Source organism: Brassica napus, chromosome A4 (genome assembly GCF_020379485.1).
Source record: "Brassica napus cultivar Da-Ae chromosome A4, Da-Ae, whole genome shotgun sequence".
NCBI classification, from domain to species: Eukaryota; Viridiplantae; Streptophyta; class Magnoliopsida; order Brassicales; family Brassicaceae; genus Brassica; species Brassica napus.
This window is the reverse complement of record NC_063437.1, coordinates 879,176-902,517: the sequence shown is the minus strand read 5'-3', so window position 1 is coordinate 902,517 and position 23,342 is coordinate 879,176. Positions and strand designations below refer to the sequence as shown.

General features: G+C 35.6%; 4 protein-coding genes across 4 annotated transcripts; 3 read left to right on the top strand and 1 right to left on the bottom strand.

Annotated features, from left to right (window-relative positions):
- The first annotated feature begins 1,375 nt into the window (after window positions 1-1,375).
- LOC106445048 (transketolase-1, chloroplastic) lies at window positions 1,376-4,799 on the top strand. Its single transcript, XM_013886530.3, has 7 exons — window positions 1,376-1,915; window positions 2,005-2,095; window positions 2,178-2,283; window positions 2,364-2,646; window positions 2,721-2,869; window positions 2,951-3,104; window positions 3,609-4,799. The coding sequence occupies exons 1-7, from the start codon at window positions 1,451-1,453 to the stop codon at window positions 4,566-4,568; spliced, it is 2,208 nt and encodes a 735-aa protein (XP_013741984.2). The 5' UTR covers window positions 1,376-1,450; the 3' UTR covers window positions 4,569-4,799.
- Window positions 4,800-5,199: 400 nt separating this feature from the next.
- LOC106445047 (40S ribosomal protein S13-2) lies at window positions 5,200-6,437 on the bottom strand. Its single transcript, XM_013886529.3, has 5 exons — window positions 6,248-6,437; window positions 6,090-6,162; window positions 5,759-5,897; window positions 5,492-5,678; window positions 5,200-5,397 (listed from the first exon to the last, which is right to left on the bottom strand). Exons 1-5 carry the CDS (start codon window positions 6,268-6,270, stop codon window positions 5,364-5,366), a joined length of 456 nt encoding a protein of 151 aa, XP_013741983.1. The 5' UTR covers window positions 6,271-6,437; the 3' UTR covers window positions 5,200-5,363.
- Window positions 6,438-10,558: 4,121 nt separating this feature from the next.
- LOC106449086 (F-box protein At3g60790-like) lies at window positions 10,559-15,682 on the top strand. The gene is made up of 4 exons (XM_013890893.3): window positions 10,559-13,261; window positions 14,032-14,661; window positions 14,826-15,002; window positions 15,089-15,682. Exons 1-4 carry the CDS (start codon window positions 12,965-12,967, stop codon window positions 15,404-15,406), a joined length of 1,422 nt encoding a protein of 473 aa, XP_013746347.2. The 5' UTR covers window positions 10,559-12,964; the 3' UTR covers window positions 15,407-15,682.
- A 3,107-nt stretch (window positions 15,683-18,789) lies between these two features.
- On the top strand, window positions 18,790-19,230 carry LOC125608408 (leucine-rich repeat extensin-like protein 5). Its single transcript, XM_048778882.1, has one exon. It carries the CDS (start codon window positions 18,790-18,792, stop codon window positions 19,228-19,230), a length of 441 nt encoding a protein of 146 aa, XP_048634839.1.
- Window positions 19,231-23,342: the final 4,112 nt, after the last annotated feature.

Genomic DNA, 23,342 nt, shown 5'->3' with positions numbered 1-23,342 from the left:
CATAAAAATAGGTTTCATTAAAGAGGTAAATATACACTTATACCCCTTGGGTTAATTAATCCAAACCTTAGGGTTTAGAGTTAAAGGGGTGGGGTTTTGGAATTATGATTTAAAATTTTATAAAAAATAAATACTAAAATAAAAAATAAAAATTTTAAAAACAGTTTCAAAAAGTATTTTTAAATTATAAAAAAAAAATTTGAAAAAAAAATAAAAAAAAATTTCGAAAAAAAAAATTTCAAAAAAAAAAATATAAAAATTTCGAATCTGAAAACACATAATCTGAAACTATAAAAAAAAATTCTTTTTTTTTTATTTTTTTTTATTATTTTTATTTATTTTTGTTTGTTTATTTAATTTTAAACCAAGGGTATTAGGGATATTTTACCCTTTAATGAATGTCATTTTTGTGACTTTCTCATTCTAGTGCTATTTTTGAGATATAAACTTCAAAAGGTGCTATTATTGACAATTGCCCTTTATTCGAGGTGGTTTCAACATATATAACCACTTATATTTATAATTTATCGTCTTTTGAATTTTAAAAAGAATTCAAATATTTCTGTTCGTAAACAATTATAAATATTTTCTTAAATAATTTTTCTACTATCATGCCGAAAAATGAAAAATGAATTTAAATTCGTTTTTCTATCCCGCTTAATTTTATGACTCAATTATATCCTACTAATTCTACTAATCACAACTAATATATATTCTTGAATATACTCTTGTCTTTTGTATTTTTCACATTATTATCTTATATATTAAAATAGAAGTCACAATTTTGACTCATGTGTGATTTTTTAAAAAATGGACTTAATGGACCTATTATTAGAAAGTCATGTTACATTTAATTTTTAATATTATCATTATTATAGATCTAAATAACTCAATTTCCAGATTATAGGAACTAAATAATATGTCTACTACATTATAGGAATTAAATAATTATCAATCTTTTTCTAGAAAAAAAAAACGTGATCTGGAAACAACCAATTCAATAAAAAATATATGATAAAATTATTATGTTTTAAAAATATACGATAAAATTATATTAATATATACCAATGTAGAATTGAAAACAAAATGTTTATATAAAAATAAATGAAAATAAAAACCCGCGCGGATGCGCGGATCAAGATCTAGTTTTTAATTAAAAGAAAAAAATATGGATGAAAAGAAAAAAATATTCTATCATGGCGGAATATCCAAAGAGGAAATAAAAATTGTGGTAAGGCATAGAGGATCACTAAACTCTTAGCCTCAATCAACGGCCACGATAACACCCTTTGATGTAATTAAACGGTCAGATTTGATCTTCTTGTCTCTTACCGAACGCGAAGAGATGTCGAATATTATATGATTGGCTTAAAAAAATATCCTCTCACTCATAAAGAGAAGTCTCTCTTTACATCTCTCCTTCACCACTAGCTTCCCTTTCTCTCCAACCATGGCTTCAACTTCCTCCCTCGCTCTCTCTCAAGCCCTCCTCGCCCGCGCCATCTCTCTCCATGGCTCCGACCAACGCATCTCCCTACCTTCATCTTTCTCACGCGCCTCCGCCTCCTCTCGCCGCCGCAACGCCGCGTCGATGACCAAGCTCCGATCTATCCGCCCCCTCGTCCGCGCCGCGGCTGTCGAGACCCTCGAGACGAGTACCGATTCGTCTATTATTGACAAATCGGTTAACTCGATTCGGTTCTTGGCGATCGATGCGGTGGAGAAGGCCAAGTCAGGTCACCCTGGTCTTCCCATGGGATGTGCTCCCATGGCTCACATTCTCTACGATGAGGTCATGAGGTATAACCCCAAGAACCCTTACTGGTTTAACCGTGACCGGTTCGTTCTCTCTGCTGGTCATGGTTGTATGCTCCTCTACGCGTTGCTTCACCTCGCTGGATACGACAGCGTTTTGGTCAGTGATCTTAAAGATTCATTCTTTTTTATTGTAATTTCAATAAAGGAGTTGACTTTACTGATAAAGTGTTGGGCTTTGTTGATTAGGAGGAGGATTTGAAGAGTTTCCGACAGTGGGGAAGCAAGACACCTGGACATCCTGAGAACTTCGAGACTCCTGGGATTGAAGTCACTACTGGTTTGATTATCTTCTTTAGCTTGTGGGTTCTGTGAAATGAATAAGTTTTTTGATGTCTATTATGTATTTGGTTGCTATGTAGGTCCACTTGGACAAGGGATTGCGAATGCTGTTGGTTTAGCTCTTGCTGAGAAGCATTTAGCTGCTAGGTTCAACAAACCTGATGCTGAAGTTGTCGACCACTACACGTAATATTTTGAAATTATTAATTATATCATCATTCATGTTTTGTAATAGGCTCTGATTGTTTTGTATTTTGATTGTGTAGATATGTGATCCTTGGAGATGGTTGTCAGATGGAGGGTATTTCAAACGAAGCAGCCTCTCTAGCTGGTCACTGGGGACTTGGGAAGCTCATTGCGTTCTACGATGACAATCACATTTCCATTGATGGAGACACTGAGATTGCGTTCACTGAGAATGTTGACCAGCGTTTCGAAGCGCTTGGATGGCATGTTATCTGGGTGAAGAATGGTAACACTGGGTATGATGAGATCCGTGCTGCTATTAAGGAAGCTAAAACGGTTACTGACAAGCCTACTTTGATTAAGGTATAGTAGCTATCAAACACTTGTTAGTTAAAACACCTTTGGTATTGGTTTATTTAACATCTTACTTGTATCAGGTTACTACTACAATTGGTTATGGATCTCCAAACAAGGCGAACTCGTACAGTGTCCATGGAGCTGCACTTGGTGAGAAGGAAGTTGAGGCTACTAGAAACAACCTCGGATGGCCTTATGAGCCATTCCAAGTACCTGAGGAAGTTAAAAGGTAAGTAGTAACACTAAACAAAAGCTATCTGTTTACTTTGGTGGCTATGGACTCACTCTTTGCTTTTCACTTTTTTTCTAGCCACTGGAGCCGTCACACGCCTGAAGGCAAAGCTCTTGAATCTGACTGGAATGCAACGTTTGCAGCTTATGAAAAGAAGTATCCAGAGGAAGCTGCAGAGTTGAAATCTATCATCACTGGTGAATTACCTGCTGGCTGGGAGAAGGCACTACCAGTAAGTAAAACTCTCTTTATATATTAAACAGTCCCGTTGTATTATAGAAATGGGGTCTTACAACATCTTTGCTAATGCTGGGCTTTCGGGTTTTGGGTTGGTTCGGATAATTCGGGTTGGGGGTGTTTAGGAACCAGACATTTTTCGGGTTATGTCGGGTTCAGGTCGGGTTTCTATTAAAACCCGAAATGGAAACGAATAAAAAAACAGTTCGGATTTGGATTTAAAGCTTAAAAAACTGAAAAATCCCAAAAACCTGAGTTGGAAAAAATATTAGGTAATTCGTTTTCTTTAAAATAATCAATTTTTTTTATATATTTCAATGTTCGGGCTACCTGTTCGGTTCTCGGTTTGTTTCGGTTATTCGGGTTTTGAGAAATAGGAACCGATCAGGTTTTTGTAAATTTTCGGTCCAGTTTCGGTTCCATTTTTTTGGTTTTGGTTCGGTTTACGGGTTTTGGATAATATGACCAGGACTAATCTTTGCTTTTTATAAATGTGTAGACATACACACCCGAGTCTCCAGGCGACGCCACAAGAAACCTGTCACAGCAATGTCTTAACGCCATAGCCAAAGTTGTCCCCGGTTTCCTCGGTGGAAGTGCTGACCTCGCATCATCCAACATGACACTGCTCAAAGCCTCCGGTGACTTCCAAAAGGCCACACCCGAGGAAAGAAACCTTAGATTTGGCGTCAGGGAGCACGGAATGGGAGCCATCTGCAACGGCATAGCCCTCCACAGCCCCGGTCTCATCCCTTACTGCGCAACTTTCTTCGTCTTCACTGACTACATGAGAGGTGCCATGAGAATCTCAGCCTTGTCCGAAGCTGGAGTGATCTACGTGATGACTCATGACTCCATTGGTCTTGGAGAAGATGGGCCGACCCATCAGCCCATCGAGCACATCGCCAGCTTCCGCGCCATGCCCAACACGCTCATGTTCCGTCCCGCCGACGGAAACGAGACGGCCGGTGCGTACAAGATCGCTGTCACCAAGCGTAAGACGCCGTCTATCTTGGCTTTGTCTAGGCAAAAGCTTCCTCAGCTTCCGGGGACTTCCATCGAAGGAGTTGCCAAGGGTGGATACACGATCTCTGACGACTCTACTGGGAACAAACCTGATGTGATCTTGATTGGGACTGGCTCTGAGCTGGAGATCGCTGCGCAGGCTGCAGAGGTGATTAGGAAAGAAGGCAAGACCGTTAGAGTTGTGTCTTTTGTCTGCTGGGAGCTGTTTGATGAGCAGACGGATGAGTACAAGGAGAGTGTTTTGCCGTCTGGTGTGTCGGCTAGAGTTAGTATTGAAGCGGCTTCGACTTTTGGGTGGGGGAAGATTGTTGGAGGGAAAGGGAAGTCTATTGGTATTAACTCGTTTGGGGCTAGCGCACCGGCGCCTTTGCTCTACAAGGAGTTTGGTATCACTGTGGAAGCTGTCGTTGATGCGGCCAAGTCATTCTTCTAAGAGACTTAAAAGATCATCAGACTATCATCCTGTATAAGGGTTTGTGTCAACATTGTCTCATTATCTTAAAATAAATTGCAACAAGACGCATAGAGTTTCTTTCTTTCTTCTTTTGGTGGTTTTTCTTTTTGTAATTCGGACAACATAGGTTTTGGGTTTGGAAGAGAAACAAAGTATAAGACAATGTAAAACTCTCGTGTTTTGTTGTTATATGCTTGGATTTGCTTTCCAGCTTTCTCTTAGACCGACCGATATAAACAGACACAAGCATTGGTCAGTACATCTGAATTTTTGTGTGGACAAGAATAGTAACAGAGATTAAAAAGGTTCGGTTCTTCTTAATTCTTCTACATTAGGGCCCATCTTATCAGGAGATATCGAAAGAACGGTGAGCTTTCCACCTTGACATATCCAATTATCTATATCCTAAACCTAACTTAAAATAGAAGAAAGCTACGTTTATCGCTTTGTCAATTTGTTATCATGACAACAACACCAGTGACACCCACACTACTTTTGGTATCCACTGAGGAAAAATTACACAAGAATAAGCATATTCGGAGTTCACTTTAAGTTGATTGGGCTCTAGGCCCAGTAAAATAACATATAGGCCCAATTTGCAACTACCACGTATCAAAAGTATTCATTCAATTCAAAATTCGCATTGTTAAGTTGTAAACCCAACAAAAACTAAAAAAAAAAAACAGATACAAAATCCATCGTCATAGAAATAGAGTTGCAAATGCAGCAATCAAATTGTAGTTCATGAAGGACTTTGACAAGCTCTATGATTACTCAAGCCACAAGAGTGCTTGCGGTAGTTGACTCGCTGCAAAAAAAAAAGACAACAAATGAGAACAAAAACCAAAGATTATCATTGAAAATGTTTAAGAACAATCTTTCAGTTTTTAAAGAGTACTTACTACTTCCAGACGGGAGGGAGCTTCTTGGTCTTCTTGTAGTAACGAGCAAGACGGTGGATTCTGCTCTCAACAAGAATCAACCTGAACTTGGAGTCCTTGTCCTTCCTGTTCCTCTCAAGATGCTTGCGGATAGCAACTGCTTTCTTGATCAGGTGGTACAGATCCTCAGGGATCTCAGGAGCAAGACCTTCACCAAAATTACAGTTCAACTCTTAGTTTCCTTTAACGTTTAAGTAAAGAAAGACTCTCCAGAGATAGAGAAAGTACCATGAGCTTTCAAGATTCTCAGAATCTTGTTTCCGGTAACACTCTTCACCTGAGGGATACCGTGAGAGTCACGAAGAATCACACCAATCTGAGACGGAGTCAAACCCTTCTTCGCAAACTTGCAAATGGATTCATCAACCTATTAATGCATCATAACAAAAACGTCATTACAAACTTTATATCATATCTTAGACTTCTTGTCCTAAAACTAGGATCTTTGCTAGTGAATAATCTTAATACTTCTTGTCCTAAAACTAGGATTAATCATATTCTTACAGTTGCAATGTATGAAATGAAGACATAAACTTAGAATATGGTGAACGAATCTTACATCCTGGGAGGTTGTCTTGAGCCAGCTCGGGGGCGAACGCTTGTACGGCAAAGCAGAAGCTGAGATTCCCTTACTACACAACACAAAACACAGATACTACTAATGTAAGAGAACCAGTTTTCAAACAGATGATACCATGAAGAAACAAAAAGAAGAACCCTTTGGAGTGGAGTCGCCCCATGCCGACGTTTGTTGCTGTCTGTTCTTCGTCCGGCTGCGACTGCGCTAAAGAAAACCCTAATCGGTCTCTGCGTTATATACCCTGTTATGGTTTGTGTGCCCTATCTCATTTTCATTTTCGTTCCAAAAGTACAAAGAGGCTCTGTTTATAAAGGCCCATTATAAGAGGGTTTAAGGCCCATATATGTACAAACTCCCATCTAGATAGTTCCGTTGTATATTTGAATATTTATCAAGGGTTCAAGAACATATGCTGGAGTTATAGATCAAAATTTGTCTTATTTTTGTATAACATAGCTCCATAAGCTAATAATATGATTTTCTGAATATTTGTTGCTACCAACTGATTTTGAGTTATCTATACTATTAAAAGGGAAGGAGTCCTTAAAAATCTACCTATAAAATGTTACTGCACCTTTTCATTAACTAACAATATTTTTGGTCTAACATAATATTTCCCTAATTATCTCTAACAATACTGTAGTATTAAAGCTCTAACTATATACTAGTATTAAAGCTATTATCCATTCATATGCATTTAATAGTATAACACATTAAATAATTACATTTTCTGAGTATATTGATGATCGTAGCGATCAATTATGTTTCCATGAAATTCATATACATTTAATAGTATAGATATCACATCAAATAAAACCGATCATATACATTTAATAGTATTACACATCAAATAAATACCATTTCTATAATATGATAACAATGACTTTTATTACCAGCCAAGCTCTATAACTTCTCATTTTTCCTCTTGTACCTACATCATTAATAAAAAACAATAAACAACCTATAACATAGTCTTCGAGTTACAAAAAAAAAACATAGTATTCAAATATCAAAATTAAAAATTCAACCAACGAATACCATAATGTCTTCTCAAAACTATTTGAATAATTTTATACCAAACTAGGACTTTGGCTACAAATAAATAAATATTATTATAAAATTAACTTCGAATCTAAATTAAAGAAAAGAGATAAATTTTATAATACATTAACACTAATAAAAATAAAATAATATTTAAATATAACTACAAATTAGATTTTGTAAAATATTTCATGTGATACACTTCTTCTCTAAAATATTTTATCACTTAACATTATGGTTGTTATGCAATAATGTAGGTCTATATTGGGTTTGGATCTGTTCTTTTGGATCTGGTTTGGTTGATTCTATAATTCAAACATCTATAAAATATATGTAATTTTGGTACAAAATAGGTTCGGATCAGTTCGGGTATTTAGGACCAGAAAAGATTCAAAGTACTTGAAATCCTTAAAAAGCTAAAACACGAAAATTTAAACAAACACCTGGAAATATTCAAATATCCAAAAACCAAAATTATCTGAAGAACCATAAATATCCAAAGTTTTATTCGAATACCCAAAATATAACTTTGAAATTTCACCGAAACCCGAAAATATAACCGAAAATCCGAATCTAAAACTTAAAAATTTCTATAATACTCAAAACAATTTGAAATACCCAAATATACATAATATACACAAAATATTCAAGTACTTTGGGTACCCGACTCGAACAGAGACTTGCGGGTCCAAAAAAAAAAAAGCCAATATGTAGTTTACTCGATTTCGGACCCGAACATGTATTTTCGTGTTGGTTTCGATTCAGTTTTTTTGAATCCGAGAAAAATGTCTATGCCTAAGAGACAGTTCATAAGAGTGTACATACAAAATCTCACATAAAGTACTTCATAAATTATATATTTTTTAACAAATTTTCTTATTCGATATAATACGACTTTATAAATATAAAAATCATAGAAGATTAATTCATATCAAACTTTGTTTATAACCAAACGAAATCCGCGCTTTCGAAGCGCGGATCAAAATCTAGTTTTTTTTTATAAAAGAACATTTAACCTCATGTATCTTTCGCAAGAGAATCAAAGAATAAAACAAAGACAGTATTTTAAACTGATCTTAACTGCTTTGATATTTGTTTTCTTAAGCATGAACCGTACTTCATATCAGCACCTCCAGTGGAGGTTTTAGAGAATTTCTTATAACTTAAAAAACATCAAGAAAGGAGGAAGAATGCAATTCTTTATAGGAATTCATACACACCCATTAACCATTTGTATCTTTTATATTAGTTAGAACATCTCCACTGACGTTCTAGAAAAAGTTCTCAACATTTAAAGACAACAATAATAATTAAAGAGAAAATTTCTATGATAGCACTTTTTAAATTTTGTCACAAAAATACTTCAAAAGAAATTTTTTAAAAGAATAAAAATACATTTATACCCTAGGATTAACTAATACTTATGGTTTAGAGTTAAGGGCTGAGATTTTGAGGATAAAGTTTCAAATTTTAAAAAATAAAAAATAAATATTTAAAAAATTTAAATAAAAAGAAATTATTTTGGTCATTTTCCTTATTGAAAGACTATTTTTGTAACAAAAACTTAAAAAACTATTTGAAATAATTGCCCATAATTAAAACTATAGAGAACAAAGAAACATTTTCATTTGAGAGCTTTTAAGAGCATGATTAAAATTGGTATCTATCCCAATATCTTAGCTTTATAATAATAAAAATATATCAAAAAATAGGAGAGAAGAATTTTAAATTGGAAAACCATTCTTTGCATGAAAACTTTCACAACATTGTAATTTTACAGGTGGTTTACTCTAATTAGTTCTATTCTTTTTTGTTTAAATTTTGAAAAATCATAAATTAATTAATATTTTATTTGTTATTGAGAGTTTCTTGCTGACAAAGATGCTCTAAGAACATATTGAAAATTTTAACTGACGGAATTAAAACATCACACTATTGCATTTGAATTGATTTTACAAAATTAAAACATAACTGAGTAACTATAATATTAATATATATATTTTTTCTATGAGAAATCCTTAAAAATTCTAACCGATAGTGTTGCTCTTAAATTTTTTTAAAAACATTAATGGTTTATCCAAATTATAAAAATATATTACTATTTTAATTTTCTTTACCCATTTGAAATTATTGAATGTGATGTTCTTGTGATAAGCTACAAAGAGAGGCATGTGCAGTGGAGGTTTTTCAAAGGTAATATCTCACAAATTATAAGAATATATAATGGTGAGTTGTGAGAGTCTCTCATTTGAAGAACCCTCACATGGGTTTCTAAATTTTATTGAAAAATCTCTATTTATGTTTTTTTTTTGTCAGTTTCTCCATTTATATATTTATATAAATTTTGAGATACTCCTCTTGAGAAATCCCTATTTTTGATGGTCTGGGTATACACAACAATAATATCTTAAACAGTTTTTTTATTAAAAGATTATATAATGTTTCAAGATAAGAGATAAAGAAAACTATGAGTGAAAAGATAGATTTCTCATTTGAAAGACTTCAAGAAAATATGAGAAAATGGTACAATTGTTGTAAAGTTATTATTGCTCTGATTTTTATTGTATTTAATCGTAGTAAAACAAATATTAATTTTATATTCTCAAAGACTCTTGCTAGAATTTTCGTTGATGAGGACGGTCCAATAATATATATTGAAAACAACCTCTTTCGATGAAATAAAATGTTGACGTGCTTTGTTTTATATACAAACTAGTATTAACGCCATGGTTCGCATGGGAACATTTTTCCGTATAAAATATTTTGTTTTATATGACTAAAATGTATGTATAAAATAACTTCGATTTATAAGAAAAGGTATGTATATCAAGAACAAAAACATTAAAACATTGCCTTAGAGAATATATAAAATCATTGATCTTCCTATTATTCACCGTAGTTAAGAGAATACAATGGAGTTGAAAATAAAATTTAATCATCTATACTATTAAAAGGGAAGCAGTCTTCATAAATCTACTTATAAAGGTTGTTTGGACATGTTCTTTTTTTATTTTTTGGTCTTCCTTATATATTATATGTTATCTCTATTTAATCTCATTTTGTTATCAGCAAAATAAATATTATTAATTGGACTTTGGGCGTTTAACTTAAAAAAGATAATTTAACTGATACAACCCATTCAGAAAAGAAAATTATAAATCCAATTAACTTTTGTTACAGAAAAAAAAATTAACCAAATTAACTTTAGACCATTTTTTTACAAAATCACAAATTATGAAGACTATTTTATACATAAATACATATAAATGTAACATTATTTAAATTGTATGGATTTCTAATAATAAAATATATGTCACAAATTGATTTTTTTTTTAAAAAAAAATTGATAATAGTTTGATAGAAAATTAAAAAAGGAAAAAAAAATACTTGCTTCACTATTTTGGTAGATTGATAATTAATATATTTATAAATAAACTTAACAATATTTGTTAAAAAAAATTTCTTATACAAGTCAAATATATATTAATATATCAAAAATTTATAAAACAAAAAACAAATTATATTTTTTCTCAGTGGGTTAATAACGGTCTTTTTGATTTTCAGATATTTTTACTATATTCATTTTATTATATTCTATTTCACTATATATGAGTTACTAGATCTTACGGTTTGACCACAAGTCTGATTCAGATATGAAAACTCAATGAAAACATTGTACCCGACTGAAATAATAATAATAAAACAGCTTTAAATATTTTAGATATCTAATAATAAACATAAATTCATTTAATATTTGAGTTTACGGTCACCAAAAAAATACACGCGCTTTTTAAACGCGGGTCAAAATCTAGTTTTGTATTAATATATCAAACATCTAAAAGAAAACATTGTGTATTGGAAATATTGCAGTAATATAAACGTGTACCTGCTAATATTTATTTGTGCTTATATTATTTGTACTTTATCATATAAGGGACCCGGTTAGTTTTAAACCGGTGATTCGGTGAGTTGTTGTTTTCAACATACACATTACATCAAAAATGGGGCGGACGCAGAGCATTAGTGGGTGTGGCATGTGCCCCACCCTAAATTTTTTTTCATTAATAAATTTTTTTCATTTATAATTAGTGTAAGTTTGTTCTATGTACATATATGCTAAGGTTTTAGTTATAAGAGAATGGTTGTGTGACCCATACCAAAAGGAATCCCTGATCCGCCCACGATACACATGCAGAGTTTTCTTTCTTTTACGGCTGACACATGCAAGTTCCTATTATAATTAAACATCAAATTAACATTTTAATATTTTGCACTCAGATCTAAACCATAGACTTAAAGAAACAAAACGTCTCGTCTATGTTAAATGCTAGTATTAAAAACAAAGTTAAAAATCCCTAAAATGAAATAAATAAATGTGATTTTGGAAGAAGAAAGAGGGATCTCTTTCTTTAATATTTTTTCTCGCTCTCACTAAACACTCCTTGGTTTACCAGAGCATTCTGAAAGAAGAAATAGAGATCTCTTCACTTCCATTGTTGACGTACAGGATTAGACAAAGAGGAAGGAGCTGGTCAAACAGATTCTTGTCGAAAGAGGAGAAAATGACTATGATCAAGAGTATGCTCTCTCCCATTCCGTCACAGCTATGAGCTGTTTTAAACTCCCAATTTCCTTGTGTAAACGGATCCAATCCGCAGTTACTATATTCTGGTGGGACGATCAGGATGGACGGAACAAAATGGCATGGCTTTCATGGGAAAAAATGACACAGCCAAAAGACATAAGAGGTTTTGGATTTAAAGACTTCCAAGCTTTCAATGATGCTTTTCTAGGCAAATTGAGCAGGAGGATACTCAACAAACCTGAGCTCTTGCTATCGAGGATCTTAATGGGGAAGTACTGCCCCTTGGAAAGTTCCATGGACGTGCACAAAAAACAACAACTTCTCACGGGTGGCGCGGAATCCTGCTAGGCAGAGACTTGCTTAAAGAAAACATGGGATGGGTCGTCGGACATGGCTCCTCTATTCAAATCTGGGATGATGCGTGGCTCAGCCTCACTGCTCAACTGTGACCAACAGGACCAGCTACAGAAGCATCAGCAACGTGCACCGTTATTGACTTAGTTTATTGAAGGATCAAGAAGCTGGAATGTTGAGAAGATCAAACAATTGTTGCCACAATGGGAAGATGTCATAAAAACCATCACACCAAGTGATATTGAAATAAGATCACTTTCAAAACAATAATATTTTAATATCATATCATTAGATAATTATTTAGAAAAAATAAGATCATTTCAAAAACAATACATGGCAATCGAATTTCTAAAGAGGTTCTCATGTTTTATTTTAATTTTTTGTTTTCTTAAATATTGAAATACTCTCTTAGATATTTCCATTGGAATTGCTCTTATGATTTGAAACTAATTTTGATAATAAAAAAACTCCAAAGTTTTTTTTGGTCAAAGATCAAAATTAATTAGTTTTAAAAACTAAATATTTGAGGAGATTATCTAATAATAATTTCTGGTATGTATGTCTAATAAAATATCAGAGCCTCATATTTCTTTGCATATTAGAAGAATGTACTTTACAATTTAGATTCAATTCTTTTACAAAAGAATAATTAATTTCTATCTATTCACATATGCCAAAAAGGAAACACAACACGTAATTCAAAATTTCTAAGGTCAAAAGGAAATAAAAATCAAGTAGTCAAGAAAATAAACTACTTAATATGACTAAACATTAATTCCTTCATGTCTTTCATAAGCTCCATTTTTCATTTTAAATATCTCTCATTGTCATCTCTTGCTTTAGTTTTTCTCTCATCTTCTTTGATTCAAAAGCCATGAAGAGAAACTCATCATCATCGTCATCAACATTACCTGATGCAAACATCATAAACCTACAACATCCTATCGTTCATGATGATTGTATCAGCGAACTCCCAGACGATCTATTACGAATGATCCTTTCAAAATTGTCCACTGAAGAAGCTGTGATGACAATTCTTTTATCATCACTATGGATGGATTTGTGGAAATGGAGACCTCATTTCGTCTTGGATATGAGAAGGATCTTGGACAAAACCCCCACCAAACTTTGGCGCAACGTTTCCGCTCAGTTGGCTAGTTCAATGGAAAAGGTTCGTTAATTTTCCTTCTATTCACTTCTCTTCTTTTAGATTTCATTTCAATCATTTTGTAAAGATTTGTATTTAATATAATACACAAAATAGGTCGCCCAATAAACTGATGTTTGGATAGATGATAATACCTTACAGATTTTTTTTCTTTTTTTTTGAAAAAAATACCTTAGGGATTTGTAGTAAAAAATGTTATAGTGAATCAAATCTATGAAGTTATATGCGATAGAATACTATAACTTTTAAATACATTATTCAACATTTTGTAAGATTATAGTAGCAAATTGCGCAAAAAATTATAAAATCAAAGCGGTATTTTGTGTCGATAATATTGAAATTTGTATTCATTTTCATAATTTTTTTTTGTTTTGTTGCTATAATTTTCACAATCTAAATTTATATTATGATTTTACTAGTATAATAAAAAAATTTAGTTAAAATCAAAACTCTGGATAAAAATGAAATTTGATTCAACTATACGTTTCTTAGGACAAAAAAAGATCAATCGGTTTGAAAGAGAGTAAAGAGTAGAGAGTTTGACTCTAGAAAAAGTGATGTGTTGAATTTACGATCCCCACAGAATAAATACACATACACTTAAACAAAATCTATGCACAAACTAGACAACATTCTTTAAATTTTATAAATAGGTTTTGATAGACAACTTCTATTGCATGCATGCAGATGTTTGTACATATATAGCATATGAAATTTATACCTGTACCATTTTAAAAAAAAATTCTAATCATTTAATTTTGTGGTTTCTGAAGACTTTCAACAAACACAGCGGCGACCTAGAGAGCTGCGTTATCACATCCCGATGTGATTATCGTACGCTTCAAAATTGGATCCGACGTGCGACTCGTGTGAAACACACTAAAGATCTCACACTAAACTACATTCATGGTCGTAAGAGATGTTACAGAGGAATACATGTGCTCCACACATCCCCACAAATATTTTCCCATCATAGCCTCACTTCACTGTCACTTAGTGGATATAGTCTACTAAATGCACGTGCCTTCAATAATTGTGGGAATCTTAAGACCCTCAAGCTTTTGAACATGTTCCTCTTGCGGGTTAGTACCCTTAGCAGCGTTTTGGCAGCTTGCTCCTCCCTCGAGGTGATTGTGTTGCAAATCTCTTTCTTAACCAGGTTTGGTGTGTTGAAGATCGAGAACAAATATGTGAAGTTCTTGCAAGTGACTTTCCCTAACTATGTTGAGAGGATCGAAGTGAATGCACCCAGTCTAGATGTTCTAGACATCAGGGATATCAAATGTGAGAGCAAGAATAACTTCATCCTCACTGCTCCTAACAACCAGTTTAACAGAAACCATTGGGTTTCTAGGTGTGTTTATCGTCCTCACATCAGCTATAATGTATCAGAACTTTCTAAGGTACACACTTATTACCTTTTTATTAAAAAGATATTTTATTACTCTGAAGTGAATTTGGAAACTATACGGAAACGAACAATCCATAAAAAAAACAAATCACAAGCATATGTGGTTTTATATATATATATATATAGTTTTACATGTTTGATGTATATGAATCCTAGGAGACAAGAAACATTTGGCATGAGCTCCTGGTGAGTGACTTTCACGGTATGACCACAAGGCATGGAACTTTATCGGTGAGTCTAGACATAACTAGTCCTAAAGAAGTGGAGATATTGAAGGAACTTTTGCTTATGTGGACTACTTACACAATGATAGAGCTTGAGATTTTGTTCAAGGTATACATTCATGTCATGGTTGAATTTTCATTACTTGGATAATATTTGATCACTTCTCTCACTCATTTATCATAATTTCATTTTAGACCAACAATGCTTATAGGGAAGAAGAAGGTGAATGTTATAGTGACGGCATAGCAAATGAGAAGTTGTGGAAGGATGCAAACCCGTTTCCTAACACTTGTTTTCGCGTTTATAAGGTGTGGATGTATAACTTTAATGGTTCGAGTAAGGAAGAGTTTGCGTTTGCTTCACGTTTTGTGATGCAAAAGACTGTGATGATGAAGATGATGATCGAGACTTCGTCGTATCCACCGATGAAGAAGTTAGAGGTAGAAGCAGCTGTGGCAAAGCTAATGGAACTTCCTAAAGGCAATGAAGAGCTTAGTATTGAGTGCTTCTGATGAGAGTTCGGTTCTAGTCTTTCCATAATCTATTTAACTATAAACTATGATACTAGCTTTTTTCTTTGTTAATGTAAGGATTATATGGTTTTGAAATTTTGGATTATTGTATTCCGAATTTATGTGACAAAGGATTGAGATTATGCTTGGTCTTAATTTTAATATTATATGATTTGTTTCATGGCGCTCTTCTTTTGGTTAATGTTTTCTCAAATGTGGATTATTGTTATTCCAAAGTACAGATGCAAATCAATCTCACATACTCAATACATTTGAGTTTATAAACCTTTATAAATATTACTCAATTTATAAACTCTTATAAATAAGATGATTACTTTTCTTCTTTTCACAACTTAATCGGCGTTTGATAGAGACTTACTTGAGCAATTTCTTAAAATAGAATTTTGCCCCTACAATGGTGTATGTAGTTTGTAGACGTCTATCTAGAGGATACAACTATAACAACACACGGTACGGAGACCCTAGCAACCTATACTCTATTTTTCCTTCAGAAATTTGATATGGAGAAGAAGAAGATTGAATGAGAACAATTATGTGTGTCTCTCCTTATGGCACTTGATGGCTTTATATAATGATTCAAGCGGTGCTTTTAATCAACGCATATCTTGATTCATAATCGACACATTTTGTCTTAAACGTTCCTTCCTTTAATTAATTAAAGTCCAACAATTATGTTATATAAACTTATGATAGAAAAAGGATCTTCTTAAAAAGAGTATTTGTGGTTATAAATCTTTTGGGGATTTTGTTTAGGTTTTTGTCTTCAATTTTTTTTCCATAAATTAGATCTAAAAAGAATAATGAAAAATATAAAATTTAAGACTTTTGTTACTAATATAAATAGGCTTTTGTTTATTAATAAAAAAAATTAGCACTGAAAACAAGCTGTTTAGAACAAAAGCTGTTTGAAGAAAGTGATCATATAAATATAAAACTGAAAAAAACCTAATTTTTTTATTAGCATCTAACTTTTTAATTGGAAAATTATAATATAAAGTTGCTTATTGGTTCAACCGGTGGTTCAACCGGTATCGGATTCTGGATTTTAGTGGGTTTTCATGGGTTTCTAAATATTGGATTTTGCCAAAAAATTTTGGGTTACCGGGTTCACCGGTTCAACTGCGGATCCGAATCGGGTTTTAAAACACTGCATTCAGAGTTTTTTTATACGAATTCCCCAAAAAACAAAGGAACTTTTTTATAATTGCTAGTTAGATTAGAAAAAATCTTTGTGATCATAAGTGTTAAATCAAATTAAATATATTGTCTCTAACAATCACATTGACATGATATTATATTTATTTGTTTGTGACAAATTTACACGTAAGTCTCTGTGATCAAATCTAGTTGTATAAAACGATTCCTTAAACTTAATAATTACAAGTTTATAGAAAATAAACGTTTTCTGTTTTTTTTTTTCAAAATAATTTGACAAAAAATTATCAAAACCAAAAAAACGCAAACGAAAACAAAAGGAGTTTTTTTATAATTGCCAGTTTAGGAAGAACTTAGTGATCATAAGTGTTAAATCAAATAAAATATATTATCTCTAACGATTACATTGACAGGATACTATATTTTACTTGTCTGTGACAAATTTACACATATCCATGATCAAATCTAGATATAAAAACTATTTCCCAAAAACCTTGACAAAATTAAAAGTTTTTAAAAGAAAAGGTTTTTCTGTTTTTAAAAACAAATTGTTTCCAAAATGTCAGAACAGCACTACCAAAAATAAAAGGGATTTCTTTTTTTTTGTAATTGCTAGTCTGATTAGAAAGAACGTAGTATAAGTGTTAAATCAAATGAAATATATTATCTCTAACGATCACATTGACATGATATATTTTACTTGTTTGTGACAAATTTACCCATATCCATGATCAAATCTAGTTATATAAAAACTATTTCCCAAAAAACCTTGACAAAATTAGAAGTTTTTAGAGTTCAACTTACATTTAACGTGAGAGAGAGTGAACAGTAAATGGCAACCCCTGGTTCCCTTCGAGCAATGCTTCCGCCCTGTCTCCGTCGCGTTTCACCGCTGGTGATGGCTCCATCCCTCCCCTCCCCCCTGACCCTCCTGACCCCGACTTCCCCCCGCTTTCCTCTTCCTCCCCAAAACCTTCTCGTGCTTCTCGTGCTTCTCTGCAAACTGCCAAATCTAAAGGGCCTGCAGTGAAGCTTCCACCAATTCTTGCCATTCCTACTATTGTAGAGTCCAGCTCAGCTGGATCTGCCTCTAATCACTCTATTGTTTCTGTATTTGGGCAATCTAAGTTTGGATCTGGAAATACTGTTCCTGCAAACCTTGAAAAATTTATAATTTTTCCTCCTAAACCTTCATCCCCGATCCAAACTAATTCAGCTTCAAATATCTCCATCCCTCCCTCACCTTTCACCAAGCCTCTTCCTACTCGGAACCCCACCAACCCCTCTCCTCCTGTATCAAACCCTAGGTTCGACATTCCCCCACCTACTATCCCTGCTCCTTCTCCAGCAGCTCACTCTGTTCCTGATGGTAATACTGCTGGTTTTAATGCCACTGTTCCCCCGCTGGTTGAAAAACTACGAAGGATGGAGGATAAAAAACTACGGCGTCTAGCTCCTGTGACTCTGTCAGATAAAGGCATACCCCGTGTTCTCATTCCGGACAGTGTCTTCCAGAAAGGAGCTGAAATCCACAAAGATTTTATCATATGTTATTTCAATGGCAGACCACCTCCATTCTATCAAATTCAAAGTGTTCTAAATCATATGTGGGGTAAAGGAAAAAGAGTTGAGATTCACACAAACCCCTTATCCCGTTCCATGCTGGTTAGAATTCCATCAGAATACTTGAGGCTCAAGATCCTTGAGAAAGGTGTATGGTATGTAGGAGAATCTATGTTTCATGCAGTACAATGGTCTTCCTCAGCGTCTGCTTCTTCTCCGCCATTGGAAACCATCCAAATATGGGCTCACTTAACTGGGGTTCCCCTTGATCTCAGGCATGAAGAAGGGTTAAGCTTGGTAGCGGGCTTGGTAGGTGATCCCAAGGAAACCGATGATTTCACTAAGAACCTAGTGAGTCTAACCCTGTCTCATGTCAAGGTTGCTGTCGACTTAACAAAGCCTTTGCCTTCTGTTGTGGAATTTTCGAGAGAAAGTGGAGAAATAGTTGAAGTCCAAGTATCCTATCCATGGGTTCCTCCTACATGCTCACACTGCAAAGAACTTGGTCATGTGATGCGAAATTGTCTTCATCTTCCCCCACCACAGAAGACTAAAGAAAAACCTGCAAAGACACCTGAAAAAATCATTCAAAGGTAGGAAAAGCAAACTCTGATACAGTTGGAAAATCAAGATCAAAAACCACTATGAATAGCTCTGTCCCTCCTACAGATTCTACGGTTGCTTCTTCCTCTAATGCTACAGTTTCTTCTGTGATGGTTATTGACTGTGAACCCCCTACCATCCCTCCTCCTCTCCCTTCCCCCAATACTCAGCCTACCCTCCTAGCTTCCAACCTTCCTCCTGTGATTTTGTCTCCCCCTGTTGTCCTCTCTCCCATTGTTCCCTTCAATCCTTCTAGCCCTCCTGACTCGTTTTTTGCACCCTCTCAAAAAAGACCCCGTCCTGACACATCTAATCCTATCTTCCCCTCCTTTTCAGCCCAGCTTTCTTTCTTTGCCCACCCTTCAACTACCAAAGCACTTTCTTTCTCTAATCATCCTCCCTTGACTTTAGATTCTTCACCAAACCCTTTTTCTGTTTTGGACCCGGATGGTTCTCTTCATCATGAAGAGACCATTGACTAATTCCCTATGTATAGTAAACTATTTTTTTGGAATATCCGTGGTCTAAATGACCCGGATAAGCATAAGCCTTTTTGTGATTGGCTCTATAGTCACCAGCCTCTTTTTGGTACTATCTTAGAAACCCACATTAAAGACCATAGCCTCAACCCCATAATGAATAACCTATGTAGAGGTTGGAATTTTACCTCCAACCACTCGGAGGATGCTGATGGCCGTATTATCATCATTTGGAGAGACTCGGTAGCGGTTCGCGTACTGCACCAGACAAGTCAGTCTATCACCTGTGAAGTTAAAATCCCTGGTACCAGTCAGTTCACCTATACGGCAGTATATGCAGCTAACGAAAGTTCAAACCGTACTGACCTTTGGGTGGACCTCTTGACTGTGTCTCAGACGTTCTCCCTTCATTCAGCCCCCTGGATTCTTGGAGGTGATTTCAACCAAATTCTTCATCCAGTGGAACACTCTTCATTTGATATAAACTCCCTCTCTTCTGACATGGTTGAGTTTAAGGATTGCCTCACCCAACTTGGCTTGTTTGATCTTCGATACCAAGGTCCTCTCTTCACATGGTCGAACCATCAGCCTGAAGGACCAATTGCTAAGAAATTGGACCGCCTTCTCATCAACAACTTGGTTCTAAACCTCTTTCCCAATGCCTCTGCTTTCTTTCACCCTCCCTTAATCTCGGATCACACCCCATGTATCCTTGACCTTGCCTTTAAAATCCCTTCCGCCGGTAACAAGCCCTTCAAATTTTTCAACTACCTCTCAAAACACCCGGACTTTCACCAAGTGGTTCAAAACGCATGGGCACAGGCCGGAAGCATGGTTTGGAACCTAACGGGTCTCTGCTGGAAACAAAAACAAATAAAGGGAGAATTAAAAAAATTAAATAGAGAAAACTTTTCCCAAATTCAAAAGAGAGTTAGTGAGGCTAACCGTTTGTTGACTGATTTGCAGGTTCAAGCTCTTCAAGCTCCTTCCCCTCATCTCTTTGAACTGGAAAAAAATGCGCTGCAAACCTGGCAGTTTTTAAGGGATATTGAAGAGTCCTATTTTAAGCAGCGCTCAAGGGTAAATTGGTTAAAGGAAGGGGACCAGAACACTACCTTCTTCTTCAGAATGGTTCAGTCTCGGCTCAACTACAACCTGATAAGGTCCTTTGTTCTTCCCTCTGGTGTGATAATTGCAGATGCTTTCCATATGAGCTCCCATGCTGTCTCTCACTTCAGAGGTATCCTCGGTCCTCAGCCTGCCCCTGCTCCTGTCATCTTCACAACGTATGTGTGGGTTCAGTCGCTTACAGACTTCGCTTGTACTCCCTCTCAGACCCTTCAAATGACTGCCATCCCATCTGTGGAGGAGATTACATCAGTTCTATTCAAGCTTAACCCTAATAAGGCTCCGGGACCGGATGGGCTTACCTCAGGGTTTTATAAAGCTTCTTGGAGTATTCTTGGCAATGAAGTTCTTAGCTCCATCACAAACTTCTTCACTTGCTGCTTCATGCCAGCGTCTGCAAACTCCACCATTCTTTCCCTGGTTCCAAAACACCCTGGTGCTTCCCTCATCACCGATTATCGCCCTATTTCGTGCCTCAATACAGTCTACAATGTCGTGTCCCGGCTACTGGTGAAGAGGTTAAAACCGTTGTTGCCTTCCTTCATTGTCCCTAACCAAACTGCATTTGTTCGAGGACGGTTATTAGTAGAGAATACTTTACTGGCAGGAGAGCTTGTTAATGGGTATCATAAGAACAAAGGCCCCAAAAGAATAACGATAAAAGTGGACATAGCTAAGGCCTTTGATACCTTATCGTGGGACTTCCTGTTTTCTTGTCTTCAAGGACTCAATCTTCCTCCGCTATACCTTTCCTGGCTGAGAGCTTGTATCTGCAATACAAACTTCACGGTGGGTTATAATGGTTTAGTGCATGGGTACTTTAAAGGTACTAGAGGTCTCAGGCAGGGAGATCCCTTATCTCCCTACCTCTTCGTCATTGCATTGAATTTCTTATCCCTAATGCTAAACCGTGCTGCTCAAGAAATGAAGTTCAAGTACCATCTAAACTGCCAATCCTCTAAACTCACTCACCTTTGTTTTGCGGATGATCTTCTCATTTTTATAGATGGTTCCTTGAGCTCGGTCCAAGCTGTTCTTCAGGTCCTTCGTGAATTTGAAATGAGATCAGGCCTTGCAGTCAGCTTGCAAAAGTCGTCCTTCTTTGCTTCCGGTATGTCAGCCTCAGAAACAGACCAAATTCAAGTCTCTACGGGAATGCCTATGGGATCTCTTCCAGTTCGGTACCTAGGAGTCCCTCTCTGCACCAAAAAGATTTCCCTCTTGAACTGTGAAGTCCTCCTGCAACAAATTAAACGCAAGCTGTCATCTTGGAGTGCAAGGTCTCTATCATTCTCTGGTAGACTATTACTGATCAAGACGGTAATTACTGGTATAACTACCTTCTGGTGTTCCACTTTCATCCTGCCTAAAGCTTGTATCAAAAGAATCAATTCTCTCTGTGGTGTGTTTCTGTGGAGGGGTGACATAGAGGAGCACCATACAGCTCGGGTTTCATGGGCGGTGGTGACTAAACCAAAGAAGGAAGGGGGTCTAGGAATAAAGGACCTTGCAATCTGGAATAATGCATGCTGCCTCAAGCTTATCTGGTTGTTGTTCTTCCAGTCAGGATCAGTGTGGGTGGCCTGGTTTAAAGAGGAGATACTGGATGGTTGCATAAGTAATCTCTGGATTACAGCTCCAAATAGGCGTTACTCCTGGCAAGTAAACAAGCTTCTGAAGCTCAGTTCGCTAATCTTTGGATTTATAAAACTGAGAGTTCAGAGTGGTCTCACCGCTAGGTTCTGGTCAGATAACTGGACGCCTTACGGCTCTTTGAGATCATATCTGACAGCTCCAGGGAACTCTTCATTGGGAATTCCAGAGCAGGCAACTGTGGCATCGCTCTACAGAAACAACAACTGGTTGCTCCCACCAGCAAGGTCTGATCATCAGGTAAATGTCCATGCTCTGCTTACTACAATCCAGTTAAATGAAAATGAGGATTATTATGAATGGGAAATTGATGGGAGAGTTAGCAAGAGCTATAGTACTGGGATTGTCTACGAGAAGCTCTGTGAGGAAGGAATCTCCATACCTTGGTTTCACTCTGTGTGGAACAGGAGTGGGATTCCCCGACATAGCTTCCTTGCTTGGTTATTTGTCTTGAATCGCTGCCCGACAAGAGATCGGATCTTGGGTTGGGGTCTTCATACGGACCCGTCCTGTGTTCTTTGTAACTTCGCTACTGAGACTCGGAATCATCTCTTCTTTAACTGTGGATTCGCCTGGCATCTTTGGGAAACTTGTTCAACTCGATGTGGCTTCAATCCAGAGAGATCATGGGATAGAGTAATGGAACAGTTGCAATCAATCAACTTGAAATCGCCAAGATCGATTCTCCTCAGAATTTGTTGGCAAGGATGCATGTATTGGACCTGGATGGAGAGGAACGCACGTATTCACCGCAAAATCTTTCGCACCCCTGATTTGATCTTTCGCCTCTTGGATAGACAGATAAAGAACAGAATCCTCTCCCTCCGCGACTCGAACCCTTCCTACTCCTCATCACTAATGCAGACATGGCTTGCCTAGTATATCTCACTGAACCATCACAACTCTACTTCTCGACATCAAAATCCCCCCATCATCTTCTTCACCGTTCGACTCTCCATTAACTCTGCGACCATCGTAACTTGTCGCAAAAAAATCTCTTCGTTTCTATCCTATTGGGCCTTTTGGTCTCTTGATTTAATGTGGGTTTTGTTTTTAACTGGGTTTGGTTGGGCTCTAAACACTAAAGCTTATGGTTGTATCTTTTACATTTCTTCTGCATTTTAATTTGAAAGCTAAAGTTCAAAAAAAAAAATTAGAAGTTTTTAAAAGAGACGGTTTTTCTGTTTTAAAAAAACAAATTGTTGCCAAAATATCAAAAAAACACAAATAAAAATAAAAGGGACTTTTTTTTTTTAATAATTGCTAGAATGATTAGGAAAAACTTACTGATAATAAGTGTTAAAGCAAACGAAACATAATGACATTTAGTTTTT

Coding starts and splice junctions, on each gene's coding strand:
- LOC106445048 (XM_013886530.3), top strand. CDS start 1,451: ATGGCTTCAACTTCCTCCCTCGCTCTCTCTCAAGCCCTCCTCGCCCGC. Junction 2,284..2,363: donor GAAGTTGTCGACCACTACAC/GTAATATTTTGA, acceptor TTGATTGTGTAG/ATATGTGATCCTTGGAGATG. Junction 3,105..3,608: donor GCTGGGAGAAGGCACTACCA/GTAAGTAAAACT, acceptor ATAAATGTGTAG/ACATACACACCCGAGTCTCC.
- LOC106445047 (XM_013886529.3), bottom strand. CDS start 6,270: ATGGGGCGACTCCACTCCAAAGG. Junction 6,163..6,247: donor GGGCGACTCCACTCCAAAGG/GTTCTTCTTTTT, acceptor TGTGTTGTGTAG/TAAGGGAATCTCAGCTTCTG. Junction 5,898..6,089: donor TCAAGACAACCTCCCAGGAT/GTAAGATTCGTT, acceptor ATGCATTAATAG/GTTGATGAATCCATTTGCAA.
- LOC106449086 (XM_013890893.3), top strand. CDS start 12,965: ATGAAGAGAAACTCATCATCATCGTCATCAACATTACCTGATGCAAAC. Junction 13,262..14,031: donor TGGCTAGTTCAATGGAAAAG/GTTCGTTAATTT, acceptor TGGTTTCTGAAG/ACTTTCAACAAACACAGCGG. Junction 15,003..15,088: donor AGCTTGAGATTTTGTTCAAG/GTATACATTCAT, acceptor ATTTCATTTTAG/ACCAACAATGCTTATAGGGA.
- LOC125608408 (XM_048778882.1), top strand. CDS start 18,790: ATGAATAGCTCTGTCCCTCCTACAGATTCTACGGTTGCTTCTTCCTCT.